The following is an 18,793-nucleotide window of genomic DNA, read 5'->3' as shown; positions in this document are numbered from 1 at the left end:
AACTCCGTGGCATAATTATGAATGCTTCAAAATATAAAACGAATTATATTAACGATACAATTTTTTCCCTTTTTTTAGATCCATTATCGATGAATTGCAAGGTCCCATAGCCATCAAAAGCAGAAACAAAACTGCCAGTGTTTCTTTCTATTTAGGTGGTCATAAAATAACAAACGTTGTCATAGTAACAAAAATGATTTTTTTTTTTCTATTTTCGCACATAAAAAGACTGGCACTTCAATAAAGGTGTTGCTACGACGACTAGAGTAATGACTTAAATGACCTTCGATAAATCAATTAGAAATTATATGGCTTTTATTATAAAGCAATAAATTTGAAAATATTTTTATGATTTTTCGCGAAAGCATGGCCATACCTAAGATTTTAATTCGGAGGGGGTAATTGTCAGCTATATCCGTTTTTACCATATGTAATCTTTTGGTTACATATGGTAACCAAAATTCCCATAATTTCTTTATGGAATTTTTTCAATTTTTTTTTAGGGTGGGAGAAGGATATATCCAAAAATCTTCTTGGTATGAAATTGAATTAAAGGTTAGCATATTCCCAAAATATACCAGATATTTATGGCGTCGCAAACAAATTTATGCAACTCCTAACCACAATCAAAAGCTCTATAATGAAGGAAAGAAATGAATAAAAAATAAACATAACAGACGCGATCAACATGATGAATTATCAACATCTTTAAATGTTTACCTTACCGCTTGATGTCAGTGTTGCCAGATCGGACGGAGAGGATTATGTTTCCTTGAGCCCAAAATTATGCTTTTTTGGAAAGACTTATGCTACGCTTCTATATTTTTCCAGGTTTCACGAAAAATTTGATCAGTTAAGACAAGTCGAATTCTGTCTTATCTTAATAAAGGTTCTGAATAGAATATAATCTGGTAATAATAGCCTAATAGTTTATTTTTAACCCGCTAAGGGAACAATAGTGGGGTATAAACAAAGGAGGCAAAGAAAAAGGTAAAATAGCATAGAAAATAAGTAAAAATGCTTTTTTTATGTCCAGGGGAAGGATCTTGGTTCACAATTTGGTTCACGTTTTCGTCTTTTTTCGCAAGTCGTCTTTCTTTTCGAAGCGGTTGGTGGCATTTGAAAAACATAGTGTCTTACATCATCATCAAAATTTTACTACAGATACATTAAAAAAAGAAGGAAAAAATGTGGTTCATATTCAATGATCTTCTTCATCTTCGCTTTTGGATTCGACTTCTTGACCAGGGGGCGGGGTGGCTACGTAGAGGTTCTCGGAATTGTGGAGCTTGATCTGATTGTCTGTAGAGACGTATTTGTAGCAAACTGTATCTTTTGTTCTTAGTCACGATTTTGTGACCAGCACGGCTTCAATACTTTCTTTCTTCTACCTATTTCGCTTTTTTGTCTTGACATCACTGATCCAAGAAAAAATCACTTCTGAGTCTGCGTTCGAATGCGGTAGGGAGAGCACCCTCTCGGCGAGTTCTGCCAGATCTGGAAAAACTCTTTCGTCGGTAAAGTTTCTCATTTCGCTTAATTTTCTCCACATCAAGTCTGTAGTAATTTTACTCATATCTATCTTTTCGGAGTCACTAAAAGCATATGGCAGCTTGCGCCACTGGGAATCAATATCTGTGATTTTTGGCATTAGACTTGGAAATCGGTTCAATACGACACCTAGTGACCTAGTAATTTTGGTAGATTAGAAAACAATATCTGATCAGCATAAGCTTTTCACAAAAACTTCTGGAGTTTCGGCGATAGTTTGGTGTCTAGCTGGTATCAGCTGGTGTGTAGTAGCTATCAACCAATTCTTGAACCTTGAACCATTGCCTATGGTTGAAAGGGCTAGGCCTAATTGCACAGCAAAATTCTCTCACCGTTCACCACCAACAACAACAACATGAAACCCCTCTAAATCTCAAAATTTCATCAAACAATCATCTTCACCAATCCAATCCAACCAATCACCACATGTCTTTAAATTCAAATATCTTGCGTGCGCTTTTCTTTGCCATAGACCATAGACCACAGGATCAGAACAAAAAAATACCAGATGGTTAGTCCCCGAAGCCGCGCCGAATCGAAATTCGGCGGCGGTGGAGAGAATTTATGTCGGCGGCGGCGACAAAAAAAAATTTGCAGCGCGCCGCCGAAAAACAATCGGCGGCGCACCATCTATTTTTCGGCGTTTTCACAATTTTTAAGGCATTTTTCAGTAACTTTTTTAATTTTCTTTGGAATTTTTAATACTGTCTTTATAGAAATCTTTAGCGGTTTTCACAATATTTATAAGCCCTGAATTCTCTTTCTTTCATCCTTACCTAGTTATATAATATCTTGTCTTACGACATGACTTTGCAAAAACTAGCGGAGATTTCTAGATTGTGAGATTTACGCTTAACTCAGCAAGCGGTAGACTAGAAAATATGAGTGTAGGATTATTCATAAGAATGAGAGTTTCGAATCCGTGTTCAAATACCAAATACCCTTTAATACTGAATGTATATAATAATAACAAAGAAAAGAAAACAAGAGCTAAGAGCTCATATGGCACTTGTGACGAGGCGAGAAGAGCTAAGAGCCAAGAGATCATATGGTATGAGCTCTAACAAAATTCTATGAATCAATAGATTGATTGGAAAAGGTTAAATACGAGGCTTAATGCCGGTCAGGATTTAAAATAAGAGCTCTGAGTCACGATGTCCTTCTAAATGTCAAAATTCATTAAGATCCGATCACCCACTCGTAAGTTATAAATACCTAATTTTTTCTAATTTTTCCTCTCCCTTTAGCCCCCAGATGGTCGAATCTGGGAAAACGACTTTATCAAGTCAAATTGTGCAGCTCCCTGACACGCCTACCAATTTTCATCGTCCTAGCACGCCCAGAAGCACCAAACTCGCCAAATCACTGAACCCCTTCCCCCAACTCCCCCAAAGAGAGCGAATCCAGTACGATTCTGTCAATCATGTATCAAGGACATTTGTTTATTCTATCCACCAAGCTTCATCCCGATTCCTCCACTCCAAGTGTTTTCCAAGATTTCCCCCTCCAACTCCCCCCAACGTCACAGGATCTGTTCGGAATTTAAAATTAAAACTTTAAAGCACAAGATCCTTCTAAATATCAAATTTCATTGAGATCTGGTCACCCTTTCGTAAGTTACAAATACCTCAATTTTCAAAATTACCCCCCCCCCCCCCCCAATTCCACCAAAGAGAGCAGATCCGGTCCGGTTATGTCAGTCACGTATCTTAGACAGGTTTTTATTCTTCCCATCCAGTTTCATCCTGATCTCACCGCTTTAAGTATTTTCTAAGATTTCCGTTCCCCCCAACTGCCCCCCCCCCCCAATTACGCTTGATCAGGTTGAGATTTAAAATAAGAGATCTGAGTTAAGAGGTCCTTCTAAATATGAAGTTTCATGAAGATCCGATCACTCCTCCGTAAGTTAAAAATACGTCAATTTTTCTTATTTTTCAGAATTAACCCCCCCCCCCAATAGAGTCGATCCGTTCCAATTATGTAAATCACATATGTAAGACTTCTGATTATTTTCCCCACCAAGTTTCATCCCGATTCCTCCAATCTAAGCGTTTTCCATGATTTTAGGTTCCCCCACCCCAAACTTCCCCCAATGTCACCAGATCTGGTCAGGATTTAAAATAGTTGCTTTGAGACACGATATCCTTCTAAATATCAAATTTCATTGAGATCCGATCAACCGTTCGTAAGTTAAAAATACCTCATTTTTTCTAATTTTTCAGAATTAAACCCTCCCCCAACTACCCCAAAGAGAGCAGATCCGTTCCGTTTATGTCAATCATGTATCCACGACTTGTGCTTATTTTTCCCACCAAGTTTCATCCCGATCCCTCCACTCTAAGTATTTTCGAGGTTTTAGATTTCCCCCTCCCAACTCCCCCCCCCCCCTCAAATGTCACCATATCCGGTCGGGTTAAAAATAAGAATTCTAAGCCACGATATCCTTCTAAATATCAAATTTCATTGAAATCCGATCACTCGTTCGTAAGTTAAAAATACCTCATTTTTTCTAATTTTTCAGAAATACCCCCCCCCAAAAAAAAAAACTACCCCAAAGAGAGCGGATCCGTTCCGTTTATGTCAATCATGTATCTAGGACTTGTGTTTATTTTTCCCACCAAGTTTCATCCCGATCCCTCCACTATAAGTGTTTTCCAAGTTTTAGGTTTCCCCCTCCCAACTCCCCCCCCCAATGTCACCAGATCCGGTCAAGCTTTAAAATAAGAGCTCTAAGACACGATATCCTTCTAAACATCACATTTCATGGAGATCCGATCACCCGTTCGTAAGTTAAAAATACCTCATTTTTCCTAATTTTTCAGAATTAACCCCCCCCCCCCCAACTACCCCAAAGAGAGCGGATCCGTTCCGATTATGTCAATCCTGTATCTGGGACGTGTGCTTATTTTTCCCATCAAGTTTCATCCCGATCCCTCCACTCTAAGTGTTTCCCAAGATTTTAGGTCCCCCCCTCCAACTCCCCCCTATGTCTTCAGATCCGGTCGGGATTTAAAATAAGAGCTCTGAGACACAATATCATTCCAAACATCAAGTTTCATTAAGATCCCATCACCCGCTCATAAGTTAAAAATACTTCATTTTTTTCTATTTTTTTACGAATTAACCGGCCCCCCACTCCCCCCCAGATGGTCAATTGGGAAAACGATTTCTAATTTAAGCTGGTCATGTCCATGATACGCCTGCCAAATTTCATCGTCCTAGCTTACCTGGAAGTGCATAAAGTAGCAAAACCGGGACCGACAGACAGACCGACAGAATTGGCGATTGCTATATGTCACTTGGTTAATACCAAGTGCCATAAAAAGATCCATTGTAGCTGAGTGCAAAAGCTTAAATTATTCCTTTGAAAGCTTTGACTACCTTGTAATTATCACGTATAAAAATGAGCTTGTTCACGCGATGTGGAGCTAACATCGAACGTTTGGCAGTGACTAATCGCTAAATTCAGCGTAAAATCGCCCACAGATGGCACAGACAATAGAACGTCCGTAGTTACAGCTGTACTCACTTTGATAAGCTATATAGGACTAAATAAAAATCGGCGACAGTTATTCATCGGCGGACCGCCGCCGCCAAACCTCGCGGCGGCGCGCCGACATGTTTTCGGCGGCGGGCCGCCGACTTTCGACGCGGCTTCGGGGACTACAGATGGTTCGTAGTCTGTCGCTGTGCCGAAAATTTTACTTTAGTTTGGTCGAAAATTCGATAAACCATCTTTGGTGTTCGTTTAATGATGTGAAGTTATGAGTTGTTCTACACTGTCTTAGATTATGCTACAATTATGCTATCTTAAGGAGGATTATGCTTGGATGCTTTTGGTTTCTAATTATGCTACGTTCCGCATAATTATGCTACATCTGGCAGCACTGCTTGATGTACAAAGCTTACCAAACCAATACTCGAGTAACCACTGATAATAGGCGTGGTCAAATATTGCATATGAGAGACTAAGGTTGGTTTACCCTTAAGCAATGCAATAGATGAAAACCATAAAAGTAGAAGCATCTTTAATTTAGCCTTGGGAAGAAGATATTACTTATAAACAGAAAATACGGTAAAGCTATTGGGATAAAAATGTGAGTATTTGTTGCATTTAGACTGTTACGACATAAAAACATGCATCCTGGCACTTTTTTTTACTTAAACAAAAGGTGTCAGGAAACAGGAAGTCACTAGCAATGCTATATCCGGATGGGTGTTACCAGGTTTACCCCTCCCCCCTGAAATTTTGTCCGACTCGTAAACAAGTAGCAAAAAATGCGCATCAACACATTTTTGATGCGTCTTGTAAAGTCTTTTTTTGTAGTCCCTCCGAACAAAAATCTTGGGTATGCCCTTGGTCACCAGGGGTGCTGCAGTAACTACTGAGGCCTACATAACCTTCAAACCTTTAATAAGAGAAACGACGATTTCAATTATAAAGTAATGAGCATAAAAAAATGGAGTAAATGGAGTTTTCAATTTGAGTAAAGCAAGCAAATTCGTATCCAGGATTTCCAAAGACTAAGTTTTTTTCTTCAATATATCTCAAAAAGGAATCTATGGCATGAACCAAAATAGTGAATTATGGAGCCAAAAAATCAAAAATCACAAAGGGAATTCCAACTAATTCAACTTCAGACATGGTCACTTTCTGTTTTAAAACTGCCATTAAAAGGTCTCTATGATAAAGCAAGGAATTTCAAACCTTCTGATTTCTTAATTAGATAATATTCTTTACAGGAGATATGAAAGGCCAGGCTTCTATCTAAATTAACTTTTTAGAATCAGAAAAACATATACAACTGAAAATCAACTCGTTTAGGATGGAAAGGGGGGTCCCTTAAATCTTGTGGTCAAGACAAATAACAAAATAGGTAGCCGAATATCGGTCAAACTTGGTAAAAAGTAAGAGTTACTGTTTCTATCCCTGCCTTTTGGAGAGCAGAGACCAATAGACCAAAGGGGGGATTAAATTCTTATCGTTAGGATAAGAAACAGGAAATTCAGTCAGATTTCAACCAAACTCTGTGGACAGTATATGTAAATGTCCGCCCATAATATATCGAAAACCTGGGAGGCCCCGAATTTTTTTTATTAGGGGTTCTACTATAAGGGGTTATTAGATCTAGATCGAACTCACTGGAAGGTAAGAGCAAGCGTCCCAATCAGACTTATTGGGTGTCTGAATGTAATCCATGATATCCAGGGGGAGAAGTAGTTTCTTACATTACATTCATCAGGATGTCTACCACAAAAAAATGGTTTGATCTAAACCAAACTTTATGGAATGTAAGATCTAGTAAGAAGATAGTAAGAGCATTGCGCCTTTTGGTATCACTACCAAATGCAACCTTTTTGAGGATGAGGGAGGGCAGGAATTCTAAATTCCTGTCAGCAGGACATGTAGCAGCCGATTCTGTTGAGTCCGAGACGACGTTCGTTTAACCAAGATTAAATCTCTCAGTTTTGCCTTTTTGAGTCCGTACCCGTACCTCTATGACAGGAGGAGGCCCTTAAATCTTTGCTATCACATCTAATAGAGTATTTCGTCGGATGTTCACCAAGCTTGGTGGGATAGAAATAAATGTTCTAGTTATACCTTGTGGGACTTTGTACTCAATCCGACTTATACGAAGGGATTAAGAGGTACAGTAGTGTCGTAGCTAGGGTTTCAAGGAATGGAGCCCGGCCTACCTTCTGTGTGTGGGGGGAGGGGTTGAAGCGGGTGACCCCTAAATTCTTGTCGTTAAGACATCAAACAGAAAAGTTTGTCGGACTTCAACCAAGCCTGGTGGAAGGTAAGATTAAGCACCCAGGTTTTACACCTGATCCGATCTCCAGGCAGGGGACCTAATGTCCTACTTTTACCTTCTGGGAATCAGAATCTGATTCGGCATTTGTCGTGGAGGAAAAGGAAAGAGCCAATAAATTCTTGTCAGCAGGACAACTAGCCAAGGGGGTAATAAATAGCATGCTACATGCCTAGTTTTGCCTTGAGAGTCTGCTCATTTTAACTATCGTGGAAGGAGGGCATTCAGAACATTAACCACCAAGATTTGTCAGAACTCAACCAATCTTGCCACTAATAGCAATTGATGTTTTATGTCTTTTCAGGGTCGAAAATTGGTTAGAGTCTGCTAGTCCAATGGGAGGTGCATTAGGTGGGCCTAATAAAAACTCAAATTTTCATAGTTTAGTGGGGATAACCATTTTTCAAAAAATTGTATTCTAAAAGCTGTCCCAAGGACAACAACGGAGGCTATGTGTAACTTCCTTTAGAGTCAGTGATGGCATACTTATGGTCTTTTCAAATTTTGATCACCGATTCCCATATGTCCTTGCGTTCAAAGCTGATTTCACAAATGTGTACGAAACTGAAGATTAAACATCGTTTTTGGTCAGTCTATAATCTCCAATCGAATAGCTTATGTTAGAATCTTGTGAAGGTAACGCAACTCCATACAAAAGGCTTATTGTCAGGATCACCCTAATTATTGGGATACCTATTTGCTTTTCGTTTAGAATGTATTGAATTCTACTATGTCCTCCACAACTAAATATTAATATCATCGCATAATGTTTGGTAGGCAGCCTCTTCCATTTTTGTATATTCAATTGACATTGCCTTCCAATGATTATTTTGATTGTTATGAGGATTATGTGGCTAATTTAGTTAGGAATTTATTTACGATTTACAGGATTTATGATGAACAAATAGGAACGCAGAGAAAGACTCTAGGATATAATATAATAAAAATGCTATGGATATACCAATTTTGTGAGAATGGGAGCTCGTTTAGGCCCAAGACAGAGCTCGGAGTCCAAGGGAAATCAAGGGTTTGAAGCTCAAATTTCAGGGATCCTACATAATCTTAAATTTTTAAAAGGATTCCCTGATCTTCGTACAAGAACTTTCTGGGTCGTCTATATGAAGCACAGTGAGAAGTCGTTTGAACCTGTAAAGGATTCAAACAAACTTTCTGGGGTTTGTGTAACAGAATCTCGGACTTAGAAGGATTGATTCAGGATCGTCTGTATACCAGCTTTCGGTGGAGACTCTAGCAGTTTGTTCAGAGTTGATTGAGTCTAGGTCTGTTTCTAATGTATGACCGGAGGTCCAAATAGAGCCTTGTCTAGTTAGTCCAGAGGTAGATAAACGTGAAATAGAAGTTGAAGTAAGACCAAGCGGAGACAAACATTCTTATGAGAAGTAGTAGGAAAGGAACTTAAGCCCTCGGGTTATCATAGAGATTAGTAAGACTATGTTATTACAGCTAGATGTTTTCGCGAAAAATCCCTATATGTTGTTTTGAGTGCCCCAGTGACTGACCGTATTTCAAACAGTAGGCTGTACGAAAAGTGTGGTTCAATCCTGCTTTCTAAAGCTATAATGAGAGAAAGGCTGAGATGGTTAAGGCGCGTTCTACGAATGAAGAATGAGAGATTGCCCTTTTCGGCCAACCGTCTACGGCTAAACGGAAAGCCGGCCATCCTCGGTTGGAATGGAAGGACGTCGTAAGGAAAGATTTAAGAGCAATGGGAACTTCCTGGGATGGTGTAAAGAGAGAGGCTTTGAATAGATTGGGATGGAGGAAGAGTGTGCGTATCTGTGTTAGTCTGGGGCGGCTTGATGATACAGTGATTTGTTAGTAGAAGTAGCATATCATTACAGTATAAAAGGTGATGAAAGTAATAGTCATAGTTAAAATAAAGATAAAGATTGTCATAGTGTTGATAAGCTTAATAGTAGAAATGGTTTCTTGGAAATAAGAATAACAGAGAGACAAATAATAGAAACGAAAGCTACGCGGCAATTTTTTTCAAATTATTTATTTAATAATATTTTATGAATGTTAAAAGAATCGACTAAATTGTGCGAAAATAAAGAGTAGAAGTGGATTGCTCGGATGAAGATAGAAAAAAGGAAATAAAGAGAAAACACCTCACTGTGGTTGTTGTTTAGATTGGAGATTTCTATTTTCGAAGACATGTTCTTTTTAAAGGATATATTAGGTGATAAAAATTAGGTGTAGAGTTATGCAAATTCTATGCGAATTTACCGTGACAATATAAAAATAATAAAGTGAATTAAATACATCAACCTTCAGGAAAATATAGTACATATTTCTGCTTCTTATTATTCAGTTTTAGTGCCAGAATTTCATTCTATTTTTTAACGTTTGTACCTTTATTCAAAGATTTTGTTTTATATAATTTGAAAAACCGGGGTTCCCTTCTTGATGACAGTCTATCTTCTTAGGGCAGAACTAACGCAGATAGTCATTCAGTAAGGTTTAATTCAGTTAGTCTCTCAGTTCTGCGAGGGTAAGGCCATTTGAAGATAATTAGAAAACAAAAATGATTAAAAAATTTATGACCGGCCATGTCCACAGGGCTTAAAGTAAGTCCTTTTATGTTTCCAGGTTGTCTTGCTTCATCTTTATGCATTAATTCTTTTAACGTGCTTCCGAGTTAGATTACATATTTTTGAATTAAGTTTCAAATTTTAAATTTAGTTTAAATTAATTTCCTCTTAATGTCCGGGTTTCCAATTCCTGGCAAATTAAAATCATTATTAACATTTGAAAGTCTGATATTTTGGCGACTAAGCAAATATACGAAACAAGTGTCCATTTGTGTAGTTAGTTCTCATTTTCTCGTCATTATGTGAACATTTATTGCTCAAAATATACTAAAAGTAAAATATATACGTTTATACTTCATGCATACTTTACAACAGTTAGAGACGGTAGAAATTCTCCGCCGGCCGAGAAATAAGCGACAAAAGGAGAAATTTTACAGAGCTTAGCATGATTGGTAGGCCCATACTTGTGCTTTCTTATGGTAGATGTACAATCTTATCATTTTTGGATGGACAAGGGTATCAAAAATGTCTCGCCTGGTTACTAATCGGGCTGAAAGAATTCACTCACAGCCTGCTCTCAAATTACGTTTAGTGAGGGTGGACTTGCCAATGTTGCTGAGAACCTCCGAAAGGCTTTGTTGGATAGAATGCCTTCTATGTTTATAAGCCTTGGTCCTGTCACACCCGTCACGATTATCATAGGGTTAGCTTCTATTCCCATTTACAATGGGTTGTTTTGATGGACTATCCTAGGGAGCACAGCAAAGGCAAAGAGAGAACATGGAATTAACTGGGGATGTAAAACTCTGCTAGACTTTTGATTATACTGGTTGCTAGATTGCGAATAAGTGAAGGTGAAGAGTTGATATTGGGTTTGAGAAGATTGATCAGGTGGGCAGCTTCATTTACCTGGGTACCATTACTAGCAAAGACATTGGGTGTAGTGAAGATGTTAAAAGTAGAATAGCCATGGCTCAGGGTGCTTTTTCAAAGTTGAAAAAAGTTTGGAAACATAGGAAGAAACGTATGCAAATCAAGATTAGAATATCGGAAGCTAAAGCGATGACAGTGGTCAAGTATGGTTCTGAAGAGTGGGCGCTCCAAAATATGGAGGAGAATTTCATTGATAATTTCGAGAGAAATTGTCAACAGATTGGTTTAGGTACCCGACTGACTCACCGTATCACAAACAGCAGGCTGTCCAAAAAAATCTTGTTCAATCCCGCACTCTAGGGCTATAATGCAGGGAGTTGTTAGTAGGACTATATCTCCCCTGACGATCTTCTCCAAGTTGTGATTAAAATACAAGAGAGATGGATTTGGGCTTGTTGACTGCTGAATCTGTATTAGTGGATACAAGCACCGTGACAGTCTCATTGATTCAGCCACAACAGAATCAAGCCAGTTTGGGGGGATTAAACAACGATGTTCTTGTAGTCAATGCAAGATATACTTCGCCCGTTGCCTATTCTGAGACGGCTCTGCAAATTTTGATAGGGAGTCTATAGTTCCAAGAACGACTGATCCACTCAAGTTATGAGAGTCTCGCAATATGAGGTTCCAGAAATACCTTTAACAGGTTGCCAATAAATCAATATCCGTCACCACCATCAGTGTCTCTTCTGGGTTTTCTAAGGATGGTCAGTTAACCACTGCGAGGTGGGACCGACTCTTAGGGAAAAAATTGCTGTTTGCTACTGGCCAAAAATAGCCAGTAGTTTATTTAAAAAAAAAAATTGGGTTTTCAGGATATTCATGTATGTAATCGAAGTTCGTTTTCATTGTTTGATTTTATATTATTCGAAGTTTGAAGAAAAACTCTTTAAGTACAACTTTCGTCGTTGAACTTTCTCGAAACCATCAGTTAATCCGAGCAAAAAAAAAAAAAAAAATGATCCAAAATTTCAACATCGACATATTGAAAATCGAAAGTAAAAAATATCGATATATCGACACATCGGCTAATTAAACTATCGCCCCACACTAGCTGGCAACTATAGTTGGGATCCTGTGTCCACGCTTGATGAGATTTTTGTGTGGGGGAAGAACTCGACCCTTGCCAACCGCAACCATAAGAATCGCTGATTGGATTTCAATTAAATTTAACAGGGACCCTCAGCAAGAACTTTGTTACGCTGTCAGATTGCTTGAGTACAAACTGGCGAGACACGGCCACTTTTGCTCCGCAGCCATGACCCGCGGTCTATGGTTGTTCCAACACTTTACGGAACCATGACACCTGGGGTCTATTTTTTCCCTAATCAAATTCTCTTCTTCTCCTAAAAGTGACCAACAGATAATATTCAAACATAAAAATAGTCACACTCTTAGATAAGAAATAAAATTTATTGAATCAATTATGTAAAACAAAACCGGACTTTAAACATACACAATTTCTTAGAAAATTTTGAGCAATATGCAAAGAATGCAATCAGAATGGTCAATTTCAAATACTGAGTTATTAGATAAGAAATAAATTTTTTCAACCATACTTTAGCTTATTTGAATTTGAGAATTTATAAAAAAAAAGCAATAGAAAAAAACAACATAGGCTAATTTTGTCAGTTATAGATTATTTCAATACTAGGCTAAATAGGAGTTACGTCAAGTTCGGCTCATTTTGTGTAGGGCGGGGGTAGTAATCCCGTTATTCAACCCAAGACGTTTACACACATATTGATTCGAAGGGAAAGGACTCAAGTTACAACACTGAAAATTATCTGGAAAACATGAGAAATTAAAGTAAAAATTTCGAGTTTTAGGGGGAAGGGGTGCACGGACCGGAAGAGTACTATCCCTTGAATTCCTCGTTATAGAATTTATGAAACAAATTTGATTCAAATTCCAAGCTTTTTTTCAGTAAATTCCATATTTCACGGTTGTAGACAATATACAACATTAATGTCTAGAGTTCTACTGCACTATGAGGGAATGACGTTTTCTCTCTCCCCCCCCCCCGTAAACGGTAAATGTCTCCTACTTTTTTTCATTAAGTCAAATTTTTTATTCGGAAAGAGGGTAAATATTTAATGGTAAGCCTCTTCAGAAGGAAACAAGCTAATAAATGAAAGTAGTACCATTAGATTCCTGATTTTATGCTATTTCAAACATACTGACCACTTTTCTGACAATGCACCCCACCTCCCCCTTCCTGATGGCTCCATATATGACCCTAATAATATATATAAAAAAAACTCAAAGAAAACACTTTATAATATGCAGAATGTTTCTATTAATCAAATTATCATGTTTCCTTCCATTGTTATTCACTTTTTAAGATCATTTCAAATATATTTTACAAATATCGGTAGTATTCCCAACGAAACTAGATTGCATCAGGCGAGACTACAGAGAACCGGTTTCAAAAAAGAACCTATGACAAATGACAACATTCAATAACCGAGAATTATAATATTAGGGCTATATATGGGATCACCAATATGCAGGGAATGTGTAGGTAGGAAGTGCTGTCAGAAATGCGACCATGATATTTAGAAACAGCATAAAATAAGTAATCTAATGGTATTACTTTTATTTGATTAGCATATTTTCCTCAGAACAGGAAAAACCACTAAATATTTACCAAGAGGGTTAAATAAGTGATTTAATGAAACAGTTTTAATTTACTAATATGTTTCCTTCTGTGGGGCCACTAAAATATAATGTTACCGTTTCGTGTTTTGGCCATTTCATAATTATTTACCATCACGGTTTTTAATTGTTCAGGTAATGAACAAATAAATTTTCAAATAGGAATAATTCCATTTATTTAGACAGTGAAAAAATGACAGGTACAAAAGTACAGATATTTTTAGCACATATACAGCAACCGTCATCAGTAGAATTAATAAAATAATAATATTGAAACTGGCATATGTATGCGCAAAAAATAAATAAATCAAATTTTGTGTCATTCACAAAATAATGAACATCCGGATTATTCACTAGATCATTTTTAGAGAAAGTTCAATCAAAGCCTTGATGTAAATTTCCTTCTTTAATCTTCCCCAAAAGTAAAAAAAAAAAATTCTAATGAAGGTGGCACAGCCTTCTGTGTCTTACTTAATGCAAAGGAAATGTTGAGTTTATAGTCGTACACCAGGTTTGTCTCATTTCTCCATATATACGACGTAACACCTTAGATTAGGTATTCTTTTCTTAGACCACACTTCCGCTTTATGACGAAAAATTAAATTTTCAAACGGGGATAATTCCATTTAATTTATCACTGTCTAAATAACTGGAACTATCCCCATTTGAAAATTTATTTGTTCGTCATAGAACATCAGTGTCCTCTAAGAAAAGAATACCTAATCTAAGGTGTTACGTTACAAGTACATCGTTCAGGCAATTTTAAGGCTGAAGCGTCCCACGGAGCAGCCGATTCCCCAGGAAGTTTGTAATCACCAGGTTCGATATGACCCTTCAATTTGGGTAAAAGGGAGGTATCAATAAAGTAACATGTTTTTTGGCCTACATGGCAATTTCTAATCTTTCGGGTCATTTTTAAGGGTCAAATACTATTTGGAGGAGCCCGGAGATATCCGTACTTAGGGAGTTTGATATGTCTAGAAAAATTCATCAGATCGCGTGTAAACAGTTTCGTAGCAATCTGAATATAAACATGTTTTTGTTAACTGGCACATGAACTTTTTAGTGTGCGAGCAAAAAAATTGACTAAATAACACATTTTAATGTACTGCAGCCACAATGTGTGAATCCGCACGCTACAAGAGCAAGACTCCATCCTATAAAGGTGTCAAAGCATCGGCCAAATGGGCTAAATTTGCGCCATTATGGCGTTTTTTTTTAGGCGACTGCGAATTGTTCAAACCGGTGCATTTTTTTTAGGGTGAAAATTGTTTGTTCTGTGCATTTTCAATAGAAAAAATGAAGATTTCGGCGCAACTTTAAACCAGATATCTAGTAATACTGTGTCAAAGTTGAAAAGAGAATGGATATATAAAAAAAAAAAAAAAAAAAAAAAAAAAAAAAAAAAAAAAAAAAAAAAAAAAAAAAGGTAGCCTACCTCTTTTGTCGAGTTCAACAGCAGTGAATTCCTGATTTATGCTCTTAAACAAGTCTTTGACCTGCAACAAAAAATAACCTGCTAGAAACATACTATAGGTCTATAATAATGTACATTCTATAATTCTTGAAAAAAAAATTTCTATTACAACTAGACCAAATGCTCGCTGAACGACGATGAAAGACAAATCCACTGTCATAATTTAGCCTCTAGTCATTTACAATAGTGGGTTAATTAAAGGAATCAGGTCATGAAACGTCAATTGAACCAACAGGTATACAATAAACCACAATAGTTACAAACATTAACAAGGTATGCAGGAGTAGATAGATCTTATCTTTAAAAATTATTTTACGAATACACGGGCAATAGTTCAATACTTAAAGGTGGAAAAAAAGAAATTCCGTTTCTATATTCCTTACTTTTTAGCAATGTTTATATATCTAACTTTCTGTCACTGCTTTTACAAGCAATGTATCGGAGTAGGATGCATTCCAGGTTGTAAGTCCTAGAAAATTAACAACAACTACGGATGTTCTGTGTTGCCACCATGGCCTGGACGAACTTACTAAATCTGAGAGGAAAATTTCACTAAATCGCATGTTTTTCCTATATACTCCCAAATTTTTTTGGCACCTACGACTAGCGCCTGATGGACACCTTGTTGCACTGATGGACAACAGCCTGTATTTTGCAATATATGTACACTCTTAAAACTGTTAGAAATAAATTACTGACTGCTTAATTGATTCCTCAATGAAAAGGAAAGTTGTTTGCTGTATCCACGCTTCTGATTTTCAAAGCTTCACGTAATATACTGATGGTGATGATGAGGTGGAAGAGACTGATACTGGACCCACAGAATAAAAAATATCAATTCAGACAGAGAAAAAAGTTCCAATTTTGTTCAAAAGAATGAAACTTGGCACAACAATCACTAAACATTTTTTTTTCATATTTCTGGCAAATTTAATAAAAAACTTAGTAAATTTAAAGAAATTTCAAAAATTTACCAAATTTGACCTAAAATTTTTTTTTACCAAATTGTGATAGAGCAAATCTTTCTGTCAGTTTATACATGACATGGTCCACATCCTTTAAAGCAGGACGCTACATGTCATAGACTGGGCAATAACGTAAAGAGTGATGTATGCTCAATGTATTATTTATTTATTTTATTATTTTATTTTTTGGTTTTAGACCAGGGCACTTAATATCGAAGGAGTTGTTGTAGAAACCTCGGAAAGGGCTCAATCATTTGAGGGTAAATAACACCCCGCCCACGCCCACCATTTCCCCAAACACACCCAATCAAAATTTGAGATAGCCATTTTGTTCAACGTAGGTGAAAGGTCCGGACATTTTCTTTGAGGATGACAAAACCCACCCCCAAAGCCCTCGGGGCAATGGTTGTAAGTTATGGCCTGGGGGTATATAAGTTTTTTTTATAAAAAGAGTGATCATATAAACTTTGGAGGGTTCTAATTGAACTGTTGATCATAAGTTCTAGTGCCCTTTTTAAGATTCAGAGTGATCGGAGGGTGGATACCCCCTCCAGACTTCGTATTTTCCCCAAATGCAAGACATTTTGAGATAGCCATTTATTGTCGTACAAACTTCAAAAAAGACCATTCGACTGGAAAAAGAAGGGGTAATGCCCGTTTTAATAGTCAAAAGTGATTGGAGGGTAACCAATTCCTCTCACATGCCCACCATTCCCCCAGACACATCCAATCAAAATTTTAAATAGCTACTATGTTCAGTGTAGTTAAAAGGTCAGGAGATTATGTCTTTGAGGATGATAACCTCCCCGCCGCACTCAGGGCAAGGGTCGTAAGTTATGTCCTGGGGACATATAAGGTTTTATAGAAAGGGTGGTCGTATAAACTTCGGAGGGACTCACTGGATTGGTCGTCAGAAGTTCTAGTAACCTTTTTAAGATTCAAAGAGATCGGAAGCCGGATAACCCACCCCCAACACACCTCGCATTTTCCCATAATGCATCTGATAGAAATTGTTAGACGACCATTTGCTGTGGTAAAAACTTCAAAAAAGGCTCATGCGATTGGAAATTGAGAGGGTCTTTTTTAATATTCAAAAGTGATTGCAGGGCGACAACCCCCCCCCCCCAACGCCCATCAATTCCCAAAACGCATCTAATCAAAATTTTTATAGCCATTTTGTTCAACGTAGTTGATGGGCCTGGGAATTATGTCTGAGGATGACACCCCTCCAGAGTCCTTAGCGCAAGGGTTAAGGGCACATAAGGTTTTTATGGAAACGGTGGTCGTATAAACCCCGGGGATGGGGGGCTCATTTGATTGGAGATTAGATGTTCAGGTTCCCTTTTTACGAGTTAAAGTGACCAGGGGCAGTTGCTCCCCCCTACGTTTTATTTTCCACAAATACATCTGATAAACTTTTTTTAGATAGCCATTTGCTCAAAAACAGTCCAAAGATCATATAATAAGGCCAAGGGGTAAGGATCGCAAGTTACGTCCGACGGGCATATAAGGTTTTCATGGAAGGGGTGGTTATGTGAGGCTCACTTGATGTGAAATATATAGTTCTAGTTCCTTTTTAAAGTTAAATATAATGGAGAGCAACTAGCTCCCCTCCCTGACATCCTCTTTTCCCAAACACATTCAACTGAAATTGTGAGATAGCCATTGTGTTACCGAAAGTCCAAAAATCATAAAACAATTTCTTTAGGGTGGACAGAATTCCCCAGGCCAATGGGCAAGAATTGTAAGTTATGCCAAGTGCATGTAAGATTTTTATCGAACTGGTAGTCTGCGTCCATTTGATTGGACGTAGTAAGTTTTCGTGTTCTTTTTAAGAGTCAAAAGTGAATGGAGGGACGTCAGCCCTCCCAAAGCCTATCATTCCCCAGAACATATCCAATCGAAATTCTAAGAGAGCTATTTTGTCCAGCATTGTTGAAAGGTCCAGTATTGGTGATGTCAAACTACCCACAGTCCTCCGGGAAATGGCCTTAAGTTAGGCAATTCGTTCGTTAATCTAAGCACTTTTTTTTAACTAAGAGCGTACAACTATTGTTGCTCCAAATTCTTCTGGGTTGAGCTATTTTTTGTAATACCTGTAAGCACTTCCACTTCCACTTCCATTACATTTTAAAATAGATTACATTATTTTGAATACTTTTCCTTGAAAATTTCTAGGTCAAAGTCAAAATTAATACTTTATTTCTATAACAAAAAAAGATTTTCTTTTTTTTGCGGAGCTTAAACTTCCTTACAGAAACAGGAATTTGGACTATAACGGCAAGTTCCCGAATAAAATTTCAAACAAAATCACCAACGTGGAAAGAAATTCCAACGTTAGATTAAAATACAAATTATCAGGATTGCAATTTCCAACTTCTTTGAAAACCAACCAAAAATGATATCTCTGAACTGGATATTGGAACTTTGCCCACAGAAACGCACCTGACAGGAAGTTGACTATGCTTTGCTAATTCTGCCCTTCTGTAAACAGTCGAGTACAGTAGCTATTAATCAGCGGCATCAAATCACAAAAATTTAGGAGGGAGGGGGGAGGAAGTATTTTGAAATATCTAGGGGTAAGGGAAAACTTGCCGTTTCCTTCAATTTTTTCCGCGAAAATGCCAAAAAGACGATTTTCAATAAAAATACGAAAAAATTGTTTTTCAGTGAAAATATCCCCAAAAAGGTATTTTCAAAATCTAAGGGTGGGGGATTTTACGGGGCCGCACGTCCACCTATCAATTGACACAACTAAATTTGTTAAACGTTTGTTTTCCCTGCTATCACCTTACAATCAACAGGAATTGAGCTATCTAACATTTGTGTTGCGAGAGCAAC

At 37.5% G+C, this 18,793-nt stretch overlaps 1 protein-coding gene across 3 annotated transcripts in view; it reads right to left on the bottom strand.

Moving 5' to 3' along the window:
* Positions 1-18,793, bottom strand: part of LOC136027472 (thioredoxin reductase 1, cytoplasmic-like) — a 91,565-nt gene that overhangs the window by 34,570 nt on the left and 38,202 nt on the right. For all 3 annotated transcript variants that reach the window (XM_065704765.1, XM_065704766.1, XM_065704767.1), the window contains one exon: positions 14,949-15,009. In XM_065704765.1, coding sequence (XP_065560837.1) covers positions 14,949-15,009 — 61 coding nt within the window. The remainder of the gene's footprint in view (positions 1-14,948; positions 15,010-18,793) is intronic.

The sequence above is a fragment of the Artemia franciscana genome, chromosome 5 (assembly GCF_032884065.1).
Source record: "Artemia franciscana chromosome 5, ASM3288406v1, whole genome shotgun sequence".
Taxonomy (NCBI): domain Eukaryota; kingdom Metazoa; phylum Arthropoda; class Branchiopoda; order Anostraca; family Artemiidae; genus Artemia; species Artemia franciscana.
The sequence above is the reverse complement of the archived record's forward strand: the minus strand, read 5'-3'. Positions and strand labels throughout refer to the sequence as shown.